General features: G+C 47.9%; 1 protein-coding gene across 3 annotated transcripts in view; it reads right to left on the bottom strand.

Annotated features, from left to right (window-relative positions):
* Positions 1-21,959, bottom strand: part of Tmem181 (transmembrane protein 181) — a 53,939-nt gene that overhangs the window by 18,410 nt on the left and 13,570 nt on the right. For 2 of the 3 annotated variants that reach the window (XM_031351956.1, XM_031351957.1), the window contains exons 2-5: positions 12,848-12,951; positions 6,079-6,134; positions 3,875-3,962; positions 2,246-2,367 (exon numbers count right to left, since the gene is read on the bottom strand). In XM_031351956.1, the coding sequence (XP_031207816.1) occupies positions 2,246-2,367; positions 3,875-3,962; positions 6,079-6,134; positions 12,848-12,951 (370 nt within the window). Of the gene's footprint in view, positions 1-523; positions 2,196-2,245; positions 2,368-3,874; positions 3,963-6,078; positions 6,135-12,847; positions 12,952-21,959 lie in introns of those variants that run through there. The other variant, XM_031351958.1, reaches the window with a different exon arrangement.

Genomic DNA, 21,959 nt, shown 5'->3' with positions numbered 1-21,959 from the left:
TTCCCATCTCTATCTCCTGTGATCCCTTACTCTGGAGAAGGAGACTGGATTCCTAGACACTAAAAGCAGGGCTGCCTATGGTGAGCTCTGGATTCAAGTGAGTGGATGTAACAATATCTAAGGGCAGAATGACTGAGGAAGATACTCAATGCCAAACATCCATCTGATCTCTATATGCCATGTACACAAACATGCAGAAATGCACATACATACAGTTCACAGATACACACAAAGAGATGTAAAAACCATAAGAGGGTGACAAATATCTAATGTAAAATTTCCTTGATTTCTTGAGTGAGGACCATTTCCCTGTGGAAATTACAGAGTGGGTAACTAGGAGAGACGCTTCCAAATCCTGACTGGTGTAAATGGACTATGGTGAATACATTCCAGGAGCAGTGAGAACAGCCTCCCCGCCCCCCCCCCCCAGCCCGCTGTCCTTGAGAGTCCCATGGGCTGGGAACATGCCTCCGACCTGCAAGCCAGGGTGACCAGTCACAGCAGCCGTGGAACCAGTACTCACTGAGCAGCTGTGTGTCCCATTCTGGTGGCCAAGGGGATCTCGCTCATTCCTGCCTGGGGCTGCAAAGAGGCCTTTGGGACTTCCACGCACACCATCCTCATGGTTCAGCAGAATTGACTGTGTGCCTTCTGCACACAGGAAGGAGAGGACACAGGGGGACCTTGATCCTGGTGACTTTCCCAGAACAGACAGGGAGGGCTTAATTCCCCACAGATGACAATGTGTTCCAGAAATGGCCCAGGCTGCTTGCTTAGGTGGGAGGAGGTACAGCGGGTGTGTGTGCCATCTTGTCTGTGATGGGCATGGCTGAAGTTGCTGAGGTGAGAGGGTTACCTTACCCACACAGCACCTTCGGGCCAGCATTCTAAACCCTTTGAATCAACAGGTAGGAAACAAGAGAAGAGGCCTGGCCAGTGCACGGAGTCCTTCCCTGTTCACACTTCTCCTTACCAGGAGAAATCAAGTGTATTTTTACTGTTAGTGACTCGGCAGGCTGCATGTGGTTAAAGCCACATACAGACTTCTGGATAAAAGAACACCAGAGGGCTTCTGGATAAAAAACCAGCTTAGATCCTGTTCCTTCCACTTAGCATCTGTGCCAATCTGGACAATGACTGTGACCTCTTGAGGCCTCTGTTTCTTCTTTTATAAAATAGAATTTGACAGCAGCTCCTACCCTGCGGACCTCCTGTGAGGATTTAATGAGTCGCATAGAGAAGGTCCCCAGCATGAAACCCAGCATCCCTTGTTTAGTGAGTCCTCTCCTCAACGCCCTGCCTGTTCTGACCCTCTCAGAGTGCTTCCTGCTGCAGGAACCTGTTGAGTTCCGATGTGGCTCCTGGCAGTTGCAAGAATGGGGGTTTGAGTTGCTGGCTTCTGAAGAGAATATAGTATCAATGGATAAAGGTGTGAGAGTTCATTCTTCTGCTGCATCCCGTGGCCACATGCTATATCCCAGAGCGGATGACTACAAAATTAGTCCCTGATCCCAAGAGGCCTGGGCACTCTGTCCCTGCCTACAGATGGATCAGGCACCCAGTATAAACCACCCGAAGCCATAGATAGCAGGACTAACCCTAGAACAGAGGCAGAGGGTCATCTGAGACTTGGCCCTCCACATCGCCTACAGCAATCAGCAGGTGCCCCAGACTGAGTGTGCATGCGCATGTACATGTGTGTATGCATGTTTGTGTGTGTGAAATCAAGAGGCTTCTGTGCCAACCAACAGAAGACTGGAGAAAAGAAACGCAGCACATATTCAAAGTAGAGTTTTATGAACAATAAGGAAATGACATCATGAGGTGCATGGAAAGTGAATATGACAGGAAGGTTTTACACTCAGCAAAGCGGGCCGGACTACAAACGATAAACAGTGCCTGTTTTATATGCAGAACCTAGAAGTATATTTACGTACCTGAGTGTCCACATGTGTTTGTGTGTGTTTGTGTGTGTGTGTGTGTGTGTGTGTGTGTGTGTGTGGTGTATAGACCATAAAACTAGAATGGGGTCATGACATGGAAGTCCCTGTAAAGGAGGGAAACAGAGGAGCCAAGACAAATGACAGGAATGGGAAGCGGAGGGGATTGGAGCCAGGTGAGTGAGGGGGTGGTGGGAAAGGGGATGAATTCGAGCCAAGTGTGTGTGCAGACTGCCTGTGGACAAGCAGGTCTATGGTAGCACTTGAGGCTAATGGCAGACTGTGAAGACATCAAACACACTCACCCCTGCACATGTGAGGGTCCTAGTCCGATTGTGAACCTTGTTATGAATGTACATTGTGGTTCCATCTTGAGACACACCGTCAACCTTTACAGTCATGGAGAAGCTGGTTTGAATAGATGTTTCTACAAGAGAGAAATCTGTTATCTGAGACCAGGTCGGGCCACTCCCAGCTGCAGAGCCTCCTGCTGACAGGAGCACACAGAGAGCCCAGGAAGCATCCGAAGGCCACGCCACCCCTCCCCCCATGCTAGAAAGTCTGCTTTCTCCCACCACTGCTGAGGGGCTGTTATAGCAAACCTGCATCTGTGACCCATCCACTTCACCTCACATATGGGTGTACGGCTATGAAATTATCCCATTCACTCTCAACACAGATTCAAGTTATACCAAGATATAAACAAGTCTCTATTTCTGACTAAAATTTGTCTAATTATATTCTTATTATAAAACAGAGAACTGAGCTGTTGAAATGGCTCAGTGGATAAAGAAGCCTGAGGCTAAACCTGGCCAACCACCTCAGTTCCATACCACGGATTTATTTACATGGTAGAAGGAGAGGATCAACTCATTCCAGCTGACCTTTGACCTCCACATACATACAAACACACACATACATACTCTCTCTCAAATAAATACATGTGGTAGATTTTTAGAGAGTGGGAGGTGGGGACAGGGTGGGGACATTTTGGAGAGATGGTGCGGCGGGAGGTTCAGAGGCTTGCTGCTTGGGACTGCACTTCAGATCCTAACATACAAGCGTCCCACACATGCACGGAACTCTAGCACTGTGGAGAGGGAGGAGACAGGAGGATCGCTGCTGGGCCTTCGTAAGTCCCAGGTTCAGGGAGAGATTATGTCTCGAAAGAACAGGCAGAGGGTGACAGAAGACCGGGCTGTCCTCTTCTGGCCTCTGTGCAAGCACCAGGTACACACCCCCTCACTCACAAACACAAATATTTAAATAGCAACAACAACAACACACAAAGGTGGCTTCACAGAATAATTAAAACCCTACTCAAGTAACCATAGTGAACTTCTTTTGTGTCCATCCTTTTTCTAGACCATACATATATATCCTGATGTAAAATTTATTTTTGCTTTTTCTCACTTTTTTTTTTTACTATGGTCAAGGGAGTGTATTCTTTCTTAGATGACCTCAGCTGATCAGAAACCACCTTCAGTTCTCACTAGAATGAAATACAGCTTGTGTCACAGAAGATGCAGAGGCTAGTCTGTCAGCAATGGTGCCCCAGGGCTGGACTGCTCAACAACTCCCCTCCCCCATTGCCGACTGACTAGGCCCAACTCGTACAGTGGTAGCCCTGGCTTCTAGCCTACAACACTCCCTCTCCCCGTGCCAAGCTGTCCACATGTTACCAAGTATCCCTAGGGATCAAAAGTGTGCCCTGGAGTGTCAGAACATGATGCTTTCTCAGCTGTCCACACCCTACAGACACACACCCTGGCTCACCCTGGGGCACTGCAGAGGAGTTTCCCATCTTTCCTAATGTAAGTCATAGCCATCTTTCCACACGTACCTGCCAGCATGGGCCCAGACAAGGTAAAGTCTTTTTCACCTCTTCAGAATGAGAGTTTACACTAAAAACAACAACAAGCCACCCCAAATACCTTCTGAGGGCTCCAGCTCCACAACGCACGTCAGCCATAGTTGTTGGTTATATGTGGACAGTGGGTTTGAAGATATAACTGGCTTTGACTGAAGCAGAAGAAAAAAACAAACAAACAAACAAAAAACCAAAGTAATCACATGACCTGTTCACAGAGTCCCCGAATACCTCATCTTAAAGTATAAAGCAAACACTTTGCACACAGCTCAGCTCACAGGCCCTGACAGAGCTGGGTGGCTTTCTTTTGCAGAGCACAAGGAACTAGTTTCCTTCAAAGGCCTGGCTGCACTGCCTTCGTGAGGTGGTACAAGACAGTAGGGCACTGTCCATGTTCACAGTATTGGAGTCTCTGTAACCATCTCTGTAGCATTGTGACTGGTTGCGGACATCGCATCTCAGTAAGCTGTGATTGGCTGCAGATGTCACATCTCTGTGGTGCCGTGATTGGGGGTCAGGCATCGCCGCCTGATGTTATTTCCGGCGTTAGACAAGTCTCAACCTGCCTGCAGAGGAAACTGAGACGGCTGGCTATGTGACAATGATCACCTACAGTGCCTGTCTCCTGTAAACACAACAGTGGTGTCCCATAGCCAAGGCTGTGGAGGAAGCTTGTGAAGATGCCTACCCACGTTTCCACAACCAGCATTATCTGAGGGCTTCATCTGCAGAGGTGAATGTCTTGCCTTGTTTTCAGGCTGTTAGGGTCTCTACCAAACTTTCTGGGACCACACTTGTCTGAAAGCCATCGGGGAGTGAAAACTATCGGGGGGGGGGTGTTGTCTTTCTGAAGCAAAATGTTTTCATAGAAGCTCTGAGTTCCATGGGATGACCATTACTCTCACTGTCAGAGAGAGAGAGACCTCGAGAGGTAGGGACTCTCAGTTGTGTAAGACCCACAACTGTCAAGAAACCTCATGGTGGTGCCTCTTCAAACTAGACCCCCGGCCTCAGAGCTCAAGACAATAAGGAACGCAAAGAGGCCTCGAAGGCTAGCTACCCAGAGGTGGTTCCAGGGTGGCAGTGGCAGAGAACTGTATATTGTAAAAATCGTTAGGGATCCTGGCACCGTGACAAATGCTAGCACTCAGAAGGCAGAGGCAAGCTAGCCTGATCTTGAACATATCAAGTTCCAGGCTAACCAAGGCTACAAAGTGGGATGTATGCCTCAAAACAAACCAGAAATTGTTAAGAAGAGACCCTAATAGGTAGGCAGATGGGAGACTGAAGGAAGGACAAACGACAACATTGAAGCCAGCCACACTTAGCATGGCGCTGTGAAGTCACAGGAGCACATTCAGCTACAGACTGGTTATGAATGACACACACACACACACAGAGAGAGAGAGAGAGAGAGAGAGAGAGAGAGAGAGAGAGAGAGAGAGAGAGAGAGAGAGAGACCCCTCCAATTGGAAGAACTTGTTTTTGATAAAGTTGATGTTAAATCAAGGTACATTTAAATAGGGGCCAGCAGGCTTTCATTTACGTTGCCCTCATGCAGGGAATCCCAACCAACAGAGAGAGCTGCTGCTATTGGAACTAACAGGGATCAGGTCCCAACTTAGACAGACATAGAGAGGTCAGCCATTAAGTGCTTCCCATGCAAGTGTGGGCACCAGAGTCCCACACGCCCACCCCCACCCGGCATCCATCAGGCTAGGTGGTGCAAAGTTGTAATCCCAGCTCTGAGGAGATAGAGATAGGATTCCTAGGCTCACTGGCCAGTCAGCCTAGCTGGCAAGGCCAAGTCCCAGTGACAGACACTTAGCTCAAAAAAAACAAAACAAAACAAAACAAAACAGCTGGTGGCTTCTGAGGACCTAACCCTGTGGTTAGCCTCTGGCCTCCACACACGTGCATATATACAAACTAAGCTTTTTAAAGGAAAGGCGTCAGATGCCTAAGCTATCATTGTTTAAATAGTGAGTGCAGCTGGGTATCCGACATGAGCAGTCAGGATGAGTTACGGGCTTTAGAAGTGAGCTGTAGTTCTGTCAGGGGGACACAGTGTCCTTTCACCCCCACCACCCCCCAAGACACAGAGGACCCTAGACAAAGGAATTTCAGCTCACAGGACCCTGACTGAAACAAGAACTGTGTGCTGGATGAGCAGGCCGAGCAGGCCGAGCAGTCTATCCTCAGAAGGCTCCCATGAGGGTGAAGCGTGTAATGAACACCACCTGATCCTTACAGCACAGCGCCTCTTACCTTTTTGCTACTGTTCAGTGAATAATTAGCAGGCAAAGTCTCGATCACTCTGGGTCCTAGAGCAACAAAGAGAAGGGGAGATGGGGATTAAAGCAGATAATGTATGGGTTCTGTAATCAAATTAAATGCAAGAAAGACTTACACATTGGACAGAATGATCTCTCGTACCTGATCCTATTTTTAAAAAGAGATTTTAAGTAACCAGGTAAAATACCCAAACACAGTTCACACTCTGCTGTATGACACAATTTCCATGAGCATTAAGGCAGAAGGAGCAGCAGGCAATGGTGAGATCTCCGTAAACTCCCATCCAATGCTCTTTCTATTGTACATGGCCCCAATGAAACACTACTAAGAAAAGACGACTAGTTAATGAACTCATCCAATAAAACCCAGTCTTCTAGAAACACTGAGCAGGGGTGAAATATAAGGCTTTTTTGAAATAAATGTTTCATTAAGTTCTTTCTCCCTCAATTTTACAGTGATTAAAATACATACAGAACCTACTATTTTAAGCACATTGTAGAGTATAATTCAGCAGGATTCGGTAATCTGTAATGTGCAGACACGGCTACTCATCTCTGTAGATCTTCTTGTACAACTCAGTCTGCACTATTAAGCTCCCCACCCCACCTCCCTCTGCCTGGCAGGCATCTCTGTGTACCTCAGCTCAGTGGGATCACGCCATATTCATCTGTTTGTGGCTGGTTTATCTCATTTAGTACAATGCACTCATTACTCAGGCAGTAATGTGTCTAAGTTGCCTAATTTTTTTTCGTTTTACCTTTTTGTTTGTATATGCTCCATAGCATGTGTATATGGAGAGATCAGAAGACTACACAATATAGTTGGTGTCCTCCTATGGAGTTGGGGGCTCGGCAGCAAGCAGGCCACTGGCTTTACCCACTGAGCCATGGTTGTATAATAGTTTCCTGCAGGGAAGTTCTTTAAACCAGTGGTTCTCAACCTGCCTGTGAGTTGTGAACTACCTTTTCAAAGGGATCGCATATCAAATATTTACAGTAGTAAAATTCAGTTATAAAGTAGCAAGGAAAATAATTTTATGGTTGGTGATCTGAGGAACATGAGGAACTGTGTAATAAAGGGTGGCAGTATTAGGAAGGTTGAGGACCACTGCTTTAAACAGAAAGGTAAACAGCTCAAAATAGCTTCAGGAAGTTCCGGAAACTGACTTGATTCACTAGGCCCCTCCCTGACAGATAAGCAAGAAAAGCTGAGAGCTCTTCTTAAAAGTTGAGAGCTCTCCTCAAAGGAAGGAAGGCTGAGCTGCAAAAGAAGAGACCAGAGAGAAGAGAAGCTGCAAAGATTCTGATACCAGGCCAGCTGCCTGAAGAAGCAGAAACCAGCTAAGCGGCCTGGAGGAGATGTAGACTAGAATCGCCTGGAAAGGACACTCTCCAACCTGTTGAGCTACCTACAGGCTGTGCAGTATGCTCCAAGTTTCTCAGCCATGAGCTGTCACCCATGCTGGGGTGGGCCTTAGTGATGCAGCCATTTTTGAGTCATTTCTGGCCCCATAACCATACTCCTGTAGTGAACCCCAGTTGGGTCTGGTGGTATCTGTACTTTGGTCCGTCATGGGATCCCTATCTAAGGTGAGGAGATGTATGTGTTGCCTCTTCCCAGGAAAAGTTTTGTTACACAGAACAGTTCAGTTACACAACAGACATCTCAACTGGAGCACATGTCACATTGTCCTTGTCCAACATCTGTCAGTGGATGAGTAAATGGGTTCACCATTGTAATTACCATGGGTAATGGGTAATGCTCCTCTGAACACAAGGATATAGACACCTCGTCATAATCCTGCCTTTATTTAGGAACCATAAGGAGAAAGTAATGATACTACTTGTATGGGATATTTTCTCTTCAGCCTGTCCATTGATTGTCTTTGGTTAGAAAATAAGGCTTCTATAGATAAAATATCGTCTGTGTCATGATGTTTGTGTATGTGTGCATGTGCATATACGTGTGCTACGGAGTGTGTGTAACGTACACATACAGGGAAGGTGCAAAGACCTATGGATATGTGTGTGCACAGGCCAGGGAGAAGAGCATTGGGTGCCTTCCTCTCTCACTTCTGATGTTGGTCCTCTGAGGCATGGTCTCTCCCTGAACCTGGAACTCACATTTTCTAAGGAGGATGGAAGCCAGCAAGTCTCCAGTGATTGCATTGTCTCCATCTCTCCCCAGCAGCAGTACTGGGGTTACAGGCAGATGCTGGGATCTGAACTCAGCAAGTGCCCTTAACCTCTGAGCCATCTCTCCCACCTCAGGTAGTGTTTTCAATCCAGTCTAGCTATCTCTGCCTTTTAACTGGAGGATTTAATCCCCTTATATTTAGTCACTCAGTAGAGCATTCGTTCCGATTCCTCTATGCTTTTGTCTCCTGCGCATTTGTTTCCCATCAGCCTCACAGCTTTTTTGTTCTTTACTTGACACCCAAAGTCATATTCTGAGGGGAGTTTCTAACAGCTTAATATGACAATATGTCACAACTGTCTCATCTTTCATGTTACAATTGTGACATGATCTTTATGAACAGACATACACATACATACATACATATATACATACATACATACATACATACATACACATAGCTTGCACATCATGGGGGACGTGCTGAGAATCAACCCCATGGCCTTGAATGTGCTAGGCAGTCAAGCACTCTTCCATTTATTTGTTATTTTATATCCAAACCAATAAAATAATGTTAACAGTTAAGTCTCTTATGTAGGAACCAAAGTGTGGACTTGCAAACTTGGAGTAATAGCAGCGTTCATGCTCTGCACTGTAAACATGCAAGCCTCTAAGTAATGAGAAAGGGAGAGTGGACTTTCACACTGATGTCAGATTGACACAGGCTTTAGAATTACCATGTCATATGCTGGACTAGCGGTGATCGAACCCGCGGCTCCAGCTACACAGCCTTGACTGACCCCAGATATCCAAGTTCTAGGAATACAGGTGTGAGCCAGCACACTCAACCTCTCCTTCCCTCTGGAAGAACAGTTTTGCAGCAGGATTCCTGGTTGAGAACTCTGAGCATTTTCAATGCATCAGTCCATCTTCTGCCTGGTACAACTGAGCTGAGACACATGCTAGCCACCTCACCAAGGACTGTTTGTCTGTAGTGAGTCCCTCTTTCTTGCTCTGGTCGGGATTCTGTCTGGTGTCGGCTGTAGTGTCTTGGTATGAGACTCTGAACTTAGATCACTATAGCTCATTAAACTTCCTGCATGGATATACTGACCATTTATTCAAATTGGCAACTATTCTCCCTGCCTCCCGCCTTCTCCTGAAACTCACAACCTGTGTATTGATTACTTTGGTGGTGGCCCAAAGGCCTGGAGGCTCTGTTCACTGTCTCCAATCATTTCCATGCTGCCTTTTAACTGGAGGATTTAATCACCTCATATTCAGTCACTCATTAGAGGGTTCATTCCAGTTTCTCTATGCTCTGGGCCTGTTCCAATCTGATTCACCCTTCCAGTGAGCTTTCTAATTCACTATGGTACTTTTTAGCTCCAGAATTTCCTTTCAGTTTCTCTTCCCCTCCCAGCATCCCCTAATGCTCTCTGGCTCTTTCCACATCTTCCTCTTATTCTCTAAGACAGCTATCATAATCTCTGTCTAGCAGATCTGGCACAGAGTTTCAGGGACAGAGTCTGATGTATTTCTTTTTTTCTTTTGATGAGCCATACTTTATTATTTCTCAGTTGGCTTTGTCTTTAAAGACAATGCTGTGGCCCTGGAAGTCAGGGTCTACACAGTGAGACTCTCTCTCTCTTTTTTTTTTAAATTATTTATTATTGTACATAAGTTCACTGTAGCTGACTTCAGACACACCAGAAGAGGGTGACAGATCCCATTACAGGTGGTTGAACCACCATGTGGTTGCTGGGATTTGAACTCAGGACCTTCGGAAGAGCAGTCAGTGTTCTTACCTGCTGAGCCATCTCACCAGCCCCGAGACTCTCTTTTTAAAGTAAATTAAAAAAAAAAAAAATCATTTTCAAAAGCTTGTGATGCCAGTTCTCTGGGCTGCCTCCATGGCTGCCCCAGCCTACTGCCAACAATCCTCCATCTAACTCAGACTGTGCTGGCATGGTGCGTGTACCTGGACCGGCATAACTTCATGTCTCAGAGGCGCCTGCAAATCCTGTGAGGATGTCTCCACATAGGACGAGCTTCCCAGGCAGATGCCCATAACTAGTGCGCTCTGACGCTGGCTTCTCAGAGAGACTCACTGGCACCAGAAGAACCTGGACTCTGTGCTAGCCAGTCGCTCTGGGCCTCAGGTAGTAACACAACAGTCCCTAATCTACCCCCTGCTCTCCAATAGCAGCATTGCCACATAAAGTAATTAAGAAGAGAGTGCTAACAACAGTTAATTTCATGTGTTAATCTCAGCGGGGCACAGGCTGTGAATGGCAAAGTGTTTGGTTTAAACATGGCTGTCACAAGTCTCTGAGGGACTACTGGGTAAGACTCTCATGATTCAGTTGACTGAATAAAGCAGACCACCCTACTCAGGGAAGGTGGGCAGAGACCTGAACAGACAGCTAAAGAGAACTAGGTCTCCCATCTTCAGCTGGAGCCTTAGGCTCCTGTCCTGAGACTCAGACCTGGACTGGGCTCATACAATCAACCCCTTGGGTCTTGGGCCCCTGGACCCTGACTGATGTACTGGCTCTTCTGGCTCCCATTTGCTGACTAGAGACCAGCAGATGTCTTAACATCCCAAATCATGTGAGCCAGTTCCTTCACTTTACACAGATATAAGAATGATATATATGATTATATAACATGCTATATCTCACAATTACATTACATATCTAGCAATATATTATATCTAGTAATAATATCGACAATTAATTCACATATACTTTAATATAAATACCATAGTTTGTAATGATTATATTATATTATATATTATGTATTATAATTATATATAATAATGAGATGTAATTATAATAAACGTGTATGCATATGTATGTTTCTCTTTCTCTAGAAGACACATAGTAATCTGTGCATGAGAGAAAGTGATGAAACCCCTGTGTTCCCTGTATTGGCTTTGGGGCATTAACTTCTACCTTCATCTCAGAGTAAAGGCTGGATATAGTCAGGGTGTTTGAGACACAGTGGCTTGAGGAAACAAAAGCTCGCTAATGTCCCACGATGTGAAAGGACAGGTTAAGATACAGGTGAGACAATGGGTGAGCCTTGGTAATGGCTCAGTTATTCATTACATATCTATGCATATGAGCAGTTATGATGGATATAACTGCTATGACTTAATCCCTTAGTGACTTAACAGCAAGGAGGAAAAGTTGTCTGTAGTCGCTATGGTGACAACTGTGTCCTTTTCATTACCACAAGGCAAGAAGCATCTTAATCTCCCACCCTCGATTTCTAAGACACAAATATGCCTGAGATATAACTAAGGCTTAATGCAGTTCACACTCAGTGTTACACGCATCCGTGCATCTGTGCACCTGTGCACCATGACTCTGAAGAGCCAACGCAAACCACCCTCAATGAACATGCTCTCTTACTTACAAAGAAAGGAAAAGAAATGGAGGAGAACACGCCTGCCAAAGCTGGCTCCTGCTGCCCATGGTGGGGACAGGACATGGAGCCCCAGCCCCTGAAACCTTGGGAAAACCATTCAGCTTCCGTGGCTATGAAAAAAGGGAAGTTGGGAGCTGGGGAAACAGCACAGTGGGCCAAGAGCTTGAGGTGCAAGTGTGAGGACTAGACCTGACATCCCCGGTACCCAAGTAAACACTGGGCAGGAAGAGACCTGCCTGAAATGCCAGGGCTCGAAGGCAGAGACGGCATCCCCAGAGCAAGCTGGCTGGCTGCACTAGCTGAATTGGTGAGCTCTGGGTTCAAGTGAGAGTTCCTGCCTTAATATACAAGGTGTCGAATAACAGAGGAAGACATGTGACACCAAATTCTGGACACACACACACAATCTGACATAACATCTGGGCATACACAGATACAGACCAGGCATCAACATCTGGACACACACAGACACAGGTACAGACATCTGACACCAACATCTGGACATACAGACATCCATACATATACACACCACTACCACAACAACAACAAAAAATAGGTTAGCCTTCCCAGAGGATGTCAGAGCTACAAACTGTTGGGCAGTTTCTAATGCCCAGTGATCTTCACATGGTCCTGGAGCTTGGGATGTCACCAGTTCAATCTCCCTGCACCCCCAGTCCCATTCACTTAGATCTTCACATGGCCTGTATCCCCCTTAGACAGTGAGTTCTGGATTCCCCAGGACACAAAAGACTCTAGAAATGTTTCAGTGGGCTACAAAGCAAATTCAAAGCCAGGTTGGCTTATTTAAAAAGGAGGAGGAAGAGGTAGTGGTGGTGGTGGAGGAGGAGAAACAGAGGAGAATTATTAAATATAATAATATATATTAATAATATATTATTATTATTACATTATTAGTATTAGGGAAATAAAAGGCAGACAGCAAAAGCTGCCAGTACCAGCAAGCTGATCTAGGGCTCTGTCTGCTGTGAACAACATGCCTACATTACCCAACTTGCCTGCTACACCTCCTGAGAAGACAAGGCGCAGGGTGTGACCACCGCTGTCCTGTGGGCTCAGAGAGAAGGCACATCTGCCTTCACCCTGAGGTCGGGCGGGCTGCACCGAACCTAAGTGCTGTAAGAGGAAGAAAATGATTAAAAGGCAGACTTACCCTCGATGCCGACGAAGACGGTCAGTCCAAAACAGATGAAGAAGACAACAAACACGAGGACAAAGTGGCGCTTGGAGAGCGTATAGAGCCGCATGGGTGCCAGCCTGTGGGGCAGAAGCTGGGAGTGAGGACAGCCAGGTCCCTGCCCAGGCCAGCACCACCCCCCAGGCTGCACGAGGCCAGCATCTCCCAGCACAGCGCTGGCCTCTGAAGCACACCGGCTCCCAAGCCAGCTGACCACCCCTTACTAAACAGTCGGTCCTACTGACCTTGGTCACCTCTGGAATGTATCATTCCTGTATGTCAGAGCCACTGCCACTCTGGCCTGCCTCCTGCAGGACAGACAGACTCACCTCATGTGGTGGGAGAATGAATACCGTGGTTCTCAAGCCAAGGAGAAATGTCACTACGCCACAGAAGTGACATAACCTTTTATATAGCCTACCCGTAGCTGCCAGAGGAGAGCCAAAGCTCAGACCAAAAAGGAGCCTTGACTCCCTCTGTCAGAGAGCTATCATTGCCCAGACTGAGAATACCAAGGACCAGAGGCACCAGCCACTTCCATCTGGCCTCTCAAGCTCAGGGTTCCTCATAGCTTGAGATCCAGCTGAAGACCCCCCAACCTGGTGAGGCCTAGCCTTCCCAGAATCCTGCTTCTGACTCCCTCATCAGGGGCCCACAAGCTTCTGCCCTCTACAGGAACACAGAGGCCATTCACAGGGCTGATCCCAGTATATGCCTACACATTCCCTCAGAACAGAACACGGGCTGTGGGGACACTGGAGAGATGGCTCAGCAGTCACAATCATGTACTGCTCTATCTAGCAAAGGACCCGAGTTCAGTTCCCAGAACCCACATCAGGTGGCTCACAACAGCCTTCTTGGCCTCAGTGGGCAAAACTCCACATACCCTTGACCTCCACTCCCCACACATATATGTGCATGCACACAATTTAAAAATGAAAATACATCTTTAAAACAAAAATTTCCCCCTCAGCACTCCATGTGGCGTTATTAGAGAGGCAGACCAAGAGGCCACTGTGCCCTGCAGAGTGGCCAAGGTCTGAGCTGTGTGGGTACTCTGGTTAGCTTCACTAATAAGAAAGTAGTGTTGATAGGAAGTGGCCAACCCCACCAGAGCCCCTCGGGAGGAGCTAGGGGCTCACTTTCTGGCTGCACCTGTGTGTGAGCCTGGTACTTGACTTGGAAGCTGAAAGCAGCAGGAGATCTGAATCAACCCAGATAGAGGCGTGGCCTGGAAACACAGAGCAAGGTTGACTTGTGCTCACAGTACACACCCCTCCCTTCCACGTGTGCCTGAAATTCCAGACGGCAGACAGGAAGTCAACCTTTGGGGTAGGCAGTCTCAGCACAAAGGTGAGGCCGGTGAGCCACCGTCACTCTGACGTGGCACTGCTAACTGTGCAAGGCCTGTGCAGCCACCCAGTGAGTACTGAGGCTGGCTGATTTTCAGACTGCTGCCCATGTGTTTGGTGAGAGACCAAGTGGAGCCTCCTAGGCATCCCTGGGACTGCGTTCCCTAAGGGGACCCATAAACCATTCTGTTGGCATGATAGAGAAGCTAGTAAAAGAAGAATGTGCTGCCAGCTCGAATTTGGGCCCCAGAAGGCCTTGGGCTATCAGCTGGAATTGTCCTCTGGGAAGAGGCCAGATTTCATTGTAAAAACTCAGCTCCCTCCAAAGGGCATAAGAGAATTTATTCTGAGCTAAAGGTGAGTGACTATGGACCAGGTACTCGGATTCATATTGCTTTGATGATGATATGTTCATGGGAGTGGCTACATCAACTTTTATCAGTCAAAACATTTACCAAGTACACCAGTGGGGCCACTAGGCTGGCAGGTCACAGCATAACAGAAAATCCTCACTGTCATCTTCAGATGCCATGATGATATTTAGCTTTGGGATTGGTGGAACCTAATGTCTGTGTCTTAGGGTCATGATTGCTGTGATGAAACACCATGGCCAAAGCAGCTCAGGGAGGAGAGATCGTTCATCACTGAAGGAACCCAGGACAGGAACTCAGACAGGGCAGAAACCTAGAGGCAGGAGCTGATGCAGAGGCCATGGAGGGTGCTGCTTATTGGCTTGCTTCCCATGGCCCAGACAGCCAGCTTTCTTATAGAACCCAGGACCACCAGCCCATGGATGGCACCACTTACAATGGGCTGGGCCTGCCCCTAACACTGATTAAGTGAATGCTCTACGGCTGAATCTATGGAGGCATTTTCTCAATCAAGGTTCCTTTCTCTGATGACTGTAGGCTGTGTCAAGTCGATATACAGCTAGCCAGTACAGTCCATTACATCGCAAAGGTTTCACCTGACGGTTAAAAAGAAGTCAGAATGGGCACAGAGGTGGGTGGTAAATGGCCAACTGGCACATTTGAGCTCGGAAGGAAATTCTGGCTCTCAATCGACTGTGCTCCAACTTCCACGATTGCTTTACAGAACTTCAGCATGGACGTGGCTTTCCCGGGGCCTTGCAGTTCACACTTTGGGTTTACAGAGAGGAAAGGTGAGATCTGGGGCTGATGGGCCTGCCCAGCTTGTCACAGCCATGCTCTCTGGCTGCACCTGTGGCTTCCCTGGAGAGAGGAGGCCCTAGGAAATAGGACTCAGTTAATGCCCACGTGGAAAAGCTCTGTGGAACCAGGTCCAGGCAGGAGAGTAAGTGTTCCTTTTGTCCCTTCTCTGTGACCCAGGTGTCTATTTCTTTATACTCTGAGTTTGAATATATTTTTGTTTTAACGCTGCAAAGAAGGGAAGGTTTCTAGGCAACTGCATAAGACATTTCCATGTAGAAATCAAAATAGACACAAAGCTACTCAGACTGGGTGGCGGGAACAGTGCAAACGGTTATCGAACAGTATCACACCCATGTTAATGGTGCCAACTGAGATAAATGTGCCACTGGGACCAGGGAAGGCTGGAGAGGGCCATCCAGAAACTGTGGCACCTTTGCCACTCTCCTATGGACTGAAAATGGCTTTCAGGGATCTCAGACCCATTGTGAACTATGACTGCACTGTATTCAGAGTGACTTGGTTCTGTTGTCAGAGACAGAGCAACATGGAGAGCTCCCCAAGCACGTCTAAAAGCAGAGGCAGAAAAAAGCAAAGAAAGGTTAGATTTTAAACCTGGAATTAAAAGTGCATCAGTTGGCTGGGCACCATGGAGCACGCCTTCAATCCCAGCACTCTGGAGGCAGAAGCAGAGAAGAAGATCTCTCTATGTTTGAGGCCAGCCTGACAAATATAGCAAGTATGAGGATAGCCAGGGCTAGAGAGATCCCACCTCAACAAACAAAGGCATCACTGACGCCCTAAACTCAGTCACTCAGCAGATGAGAAAGAAACAGACATTTAGGAAATGCTTGATGACACAGGTCAAATGTAAGTAACATGTGCCCCCCATCTCCCTGCAGGACAAGAGCCACTTTGGCTCAGTAGGCAGAGTGCTGGCCATGGAAGCACGAGGAACCATGTTTAATACCTGGCACTCACATAAAATAGCCAGGTGTAGCCCCGCGTACACTAGCAGGGGAGGCTGGAATACAACTTTGAACTTGCTGGCTTGAGTACACATATACACACACACACATGCACATACATACTGTACACACACACACACACACACACACACACACACACAGAGCGCGCGCGCGCCAGCATTTTCTCTTCCAACAAAGGTGTTGGTACATGGCCCCATGCCTAAAGGGCTTGTTACATAAGTTTGAGGGCCTGAGTTTGGTTCCCCAGCGCCCATGTAAAGGCTGGGCGTGGTAGTGGCTGCTTACCCTGGTGCTGGAGGACACAGAAGGATCCTTAGCACTCAGCAAGCTCTAGGTTCAGTGAAAGATTGTTTCAATTAAACAAATGAAAACCAATAAAGTGAGAGTCAGAAGACAGAAAACACCCGATGTTAACCTTGATCCTCCATATCTGTACACACATACATTACACATACATTTTTTTTTATTTAAAAAAAAAAAGCCTCCACCTAAACCCAAGCAGAAAATTCCCTGATTTAGCAATCAAGTTACCCAAATGAGCGGGAGGAAGACACAGGATAGCAAACTAACCCCTGAGCTCGAGAGACTCAGCCCCAGGGAGCCATCTGTGCTGTGCGCAGCTGGGTGCTGGGCTAGACAGGATGGTCACACACAAAAGATGTCCTGCCCATGCCTGCCATGATTCTCCCAGCCCCCAATTTGAAGGTTTGACAGCTTAGAATCCTCATCCTATCCTTGATAAACTCTGAGTCTAAAACTTACTTATGGCCAAGCAAGAGATGCCTCGGTGCCAAAGCCGAGAGAAATGAGCAGTCCTTTTCAGAACAGCCACTCCGGCCACCAGAGGCCAGCCTGGCGGCTGCATCCAAACAACCCATCTCACCAGCTGAAATGTCAAGCTGGCCTGGACCAGGCAAGTCTCAGTGACGCATAAAGCTTGTGGTCCTCCAGGGTCAGAACAACCAAAGATCACTTCTGCCGCTGCTATACGCTGTGACGTAAAAATCAGAGGCCCACGCAGCTCTGCTCACACTCACTTCCACTCTATGGCTACCATGACCGAAATCCCCCAGCTGGGGACAATGGATGCCACACCACAAGTCCTTCGCACACTGGCTGTCTCCCTTTTCTACTGACCCTCCCCACCTTCCGGAACCACCCAAGGCTCCCTGCTCACACCTACCCAATGTCTCCAGACATTTCCACTAAGGAAGCCCACATTACTTCATGGTCAAGAGGCTTAGAAACAAACAATAAAACCCTGTCTTCACTTGGTACTTCCTGCCTCTACCATTTATGCTGAATTTTTCATTATGTTTATTAATTTATTTATTAATGTGCAGGGTGTGCACATGTGTGCACATGCCGTAATGCACACGTAGAACTCTGAGACAACTTGCTATAGTCAGTCCTCTCCTTCTACTATGTAGGTCTTGGGAATTGAACTCAGGGAGAGGTGAGTCCTAACTCCCAAGCCCTCTCCACCCCGAGACTCTAGGCAAGCCTGTGCACACACTCCCCTGATCTGAACTTCTCTTCTCCCTGGAGCGTGCAAATCCTACCCCATGTTCACTGTCACTTTCTCGTGACACACTGAGGCAGGTCAGGGGATGTGGTCTTGCTGGAGGAAGGATGTCACTCGGGGGTGGGGGTGGGGAGGGGTGCTGTGGCATTGTGAGTTGTCTCTTTGCATGTCTACTTGCAGTTTAAGACACGAGCTCTCAGCCTGTCGTGCCTCATCTGCTACCATGCTTCCCCACTGTGATGGTGAGGACCTTTATCTGTATGGAACTGTAAGCCCGAACAAACCCTTCCGTCTGTAAATTGTCTTACCTGTGGTGTTTCGTTGTAGCAACAGAAAAGCAACTAAGGCAGACTCATTGGGCATTACCTATTACTACAGTGTATAGTTCAAATAAGCCAGATGTGAGATGCTAGGGAACAAGAAGGGATCCCTGTATCTCCAGGGTAGAGGACTTCTGTGACCCACCCCCACCCCTGAAGGCTCTTGGCTGTCCTTCAGGGCATGTAATTTCCCTCTCTAGGTCTGTCAACCTCTCCAGACTTGGGATCTCATGAACATGCCCTATAATCCTGACCAAGTTGGGGGTGGCACACCCTTGGAAGATCAGGCCATTCCTATGAACGCTCTGGGCTCTGTCTACAGCCACAGATGCATCTCCCAGAGAAATACAACATGACTTCATTGGAAAGCCTATCCCTACCCTCAACTGCAGCTGTAATCAAAACTGCCCAAGTCCTGCTGCCCCTCATAGGTTCAGCCATGACCACTTCACGAGGGATGCTTCCACTGAGGTGAAGTCTTGTGGATAGACACCAAGGCACATGGGCAAATCGTGCAACAGGGCTCTCTGTGACACAGGTGTCTACCAGGGACACACCTGGTTCTTGCTGCTCCTTGCCTCTTGTCTCTGTTGGTACCTCAGCTTATCTCAGGATGAGGTAAGGAAGAATTTCCTCCTCCATCTCCAGCTAGCACTATGGAACTGTCCACTTGCCTGGTCCACTTGGGGATCCAATAAGAGACCTCAATATGACTTGTTTGACCCAAATCTCCTGGTCCTCTCCATCATCTACTCCGCCAATAACCTTCTTCACTTGAGGTCCTAGCCTTATAGTCGCTTAAGCCCAAATCATAGATGCAGCAAGCAGTCTGGTGTGGTGGTGGGAAGACAGAGCGATCTAAAGTCACTGAAGTCTGGCCTTGTTGGGTTGAGCCTGGCCATAAGCCACTGACTTTCGAGGAACTGAGATCACGTTCCCACTGCAGGCTAAGCCGCTTTCCGTAAGACACTCTATTAAAGTCAAAAGCTTCCTGTGAGTATGCCTGTCCTCCCTCAACTCAAAATGCTAAGGTGCACAGGCATGAGAGTCTCTCCCTATCTGCCAGCATTTTTCATGTCTTCAACATTTGACAGTTATCAGGCATCCTGCCAGCAGGCCTTCCCCTAACCACTGTCACTGGCTGGTCAACTAGAGCCAGCCCCCAGGTACCTCTCCTGGCTTGGGTGAAACACCCCAACCACTGTGAGAGGAAGTACAGGCTACCTCTCAGGGCTAAGGGTTTTACTGGATGTGACCAACTATTCGTTCTCCTCTCCACCCTCCCCAGCCCAGAGCTGCCTGCTGCTCGCAGTACGTGCCTTATGCATAGCAAATGTCCGGCCACTTCAGGGTACCAAAGCTCTACTTTCTCTGCCCCGGCCTATCTTTTTCTTCCTCTGGGTTCTATTACATTCTCTTCTGCTAAACAGTCAACCCAGGTCCTTTTTTTAGTAGCATCTGTGGTTGGTTTTGTCTTCTACATCAAAGGGAGGCAAAGCAGCTCTGTGCCACTTTGGTCCAAAGGCTATCTGACCAACATCCAAGCAACAGTCCTACACGGCTGTGCTCGCTCAGCAGGTGCCTGTGGCACCCTGGCTTGGCCAGCTGGAAAGTCCTGTCTCCATTAGCCTGGCTGAGTGCCTCTGAGTCCCTGCCCCACCATGATGCCCACTAAGCACTTCTCTCTTCCACTCAGGCTCCTCCAGTCCATGAAGCAGTACTTCAGAGGGTGGGGGACAAGAGCTACTGACTGCCCAGACCTGGAAGAAAACGACAAGGAGGGACTTAGCTGAGTGGAGAGTGTGAGAGAGCACTTCAGGGTGCCCCTGCCAACCTGATTCACCACCTTTACAGTACCCCAACAACAGCTTAAACTGTTGTTGTGTTGTGCAAGGAACACAAAATATCACCTGACCTGCACAGACACCAGGCTTGGTACATGGTAGGCATTCAAAACTCAGCTATTGTGGAGGTTTGAGTGAGCTATCCCCCACAGACATTTGAGTGTTCCGGTCCCTGTTTGGGCAGGTTAGGAGGTGTGGTCTTGCTGGAGGAAGGACATCACCAGGCGCGGGGTGGTGAAGGGAGGTGGTGAGGGGGACGTTTTGAGGTTTCAATGCCACGTGCCATTGTGAGTTGTCTTTTTGCTTCCTACTTGCGGTTTAAGACATAGAGCTCTCAATCTCTTTGTTTTCTGCCTGCGCACTTTCACTCCCAAGACCTATTTTGTCTGTGCAAGCCACTAGGCTAGTGGAAAAGACTGAAGTCACAAGGCTGGGTGGCTCGGGTGGTAAAGAGCCTGCCCTACAGGCACTGAGTTTGGGTCCCTAGCACTGATGTGTAAGCCCATGCACAGCCCGCCATACCCCTGTAATCCCAGCATGGAGGAGGTAAAGGCAGGTAAATTTTTGGAGCTCATGGGTAGCCATTCTAGCCAGATCTGTGAGCTGCAGATTCAGTGAGAGATCATCTCACAAAGCAGGGTGGTGGATGCCGGAGGAAGACACCCCCGGAAGAAGCACTGACTTGTAGCATTCCATAGTATGGCAGGTTTACCACTCAGTCAAATTATACCCAGATTCCCCACTTCGGTGGAAAAAGGACTTTAAATCTACCGTCCCATTTCACATTCCATTAAGAGTCAAGTTTTTCACAACTGGCATAAGAATAATCTCTTCTTTGGTTCAGGGTACTGGCTTTGTGCCCAGAAGCCTGGGTCCCCACTTTCTACCATGCAAGTGACATTTTCTCCTTTCTCCATAGGACAGGGATAAGCTGAATCCTTAGAAGGCTGTTGTTACAGGTTGTCAATCTACAGAACAAACGTGTGTAGCGAACATAGTGAGAAAGTAGCTGACCCCCCCCCCCCGTCATGTTAGTTATCACTTGTGCCATCTTTGCTTGGAAGGCGGAGATTTATTATGATTTATTTAATTATCATGATTTATTATGATTTATCTTCCCCCTCATAGTGGAGCTTTGGCTGGCCTGGAGCTTGCTCTGTACAACTCCCTGGCCTCAAACCCATAGAGGCCCACCATGTTCCCCATACCTGGCAACTTGTTTAATTTTTCAAGCAGGATTTTAATTTGTTGCCCAGGCTAGACTCAAACGCCTGGGTTCAAGAGACCCTCTTGCCTTAACCTCCCCAGACATGACCAAGAACTCCAGGCATGCTCCACCATGCCCGGCTCTTCTTATTTTTTGATAAATACAAAACAGAACAGACCAAAATTTAGACCTTAGCATCGTAGCTCTGAAGATCCACTGTGCAAAAAGCCTCTGAGCCTTTAGCCCCAGCCACTGAGAGGGAAAAGCTGGCATCTCCTGTGTCCCTGCTTGACACCAGCTTACCTACCTGGGGAACTCACACTGGGCACAGGTACAACCAGGCCATTTCATATAAGGGAAGATGTGGGGCAGGTTTCAGGTCAGCAGTAGGTAGGGGTGGGATCTGAACCTACAGCGCGTACACCCATCATGTGAAAGGCTAGCTTTGGGAAGGGGGCCTACCACCCCCCTCATGCTCTCTCCACAGTCACCTTTTAAATGACTGACACTTGACAGGAAACTTCTGCTGGGGGTGGGGGGTGCGTGGGGGGGAACCCGAAGGTTGAAATATCAACCAGCTAAACTACAAACCACTGGGCAGGCATTATGTGGCCATTCAAGGCCTAACTAACAACTGTACCACGTTTTAACAGAGGAAGGCTCAGTGAGGAAGCATGAGATC

This window comes from Mastomys coucha, unplaced genomic scaffold, assembly GCF_008632895.1.
Source record: "Mastomys coucha isolate ucsf_1 unplaced genomic scaffold, UCSF_Mcou_1 pScaffold5, whole genome shotgun sequence".
Lineage (NCBI taxonomy): Eukaryota > Metazoa > Chordata > Mammalia > Rodentia > Muridae > Mastomys > Mastomys coucha.
The sequence above is the reverse complement of the archived record's forward strand: the minus strand, read 5'-3'. Positions and strand labels throughout refer to the sequence as shown.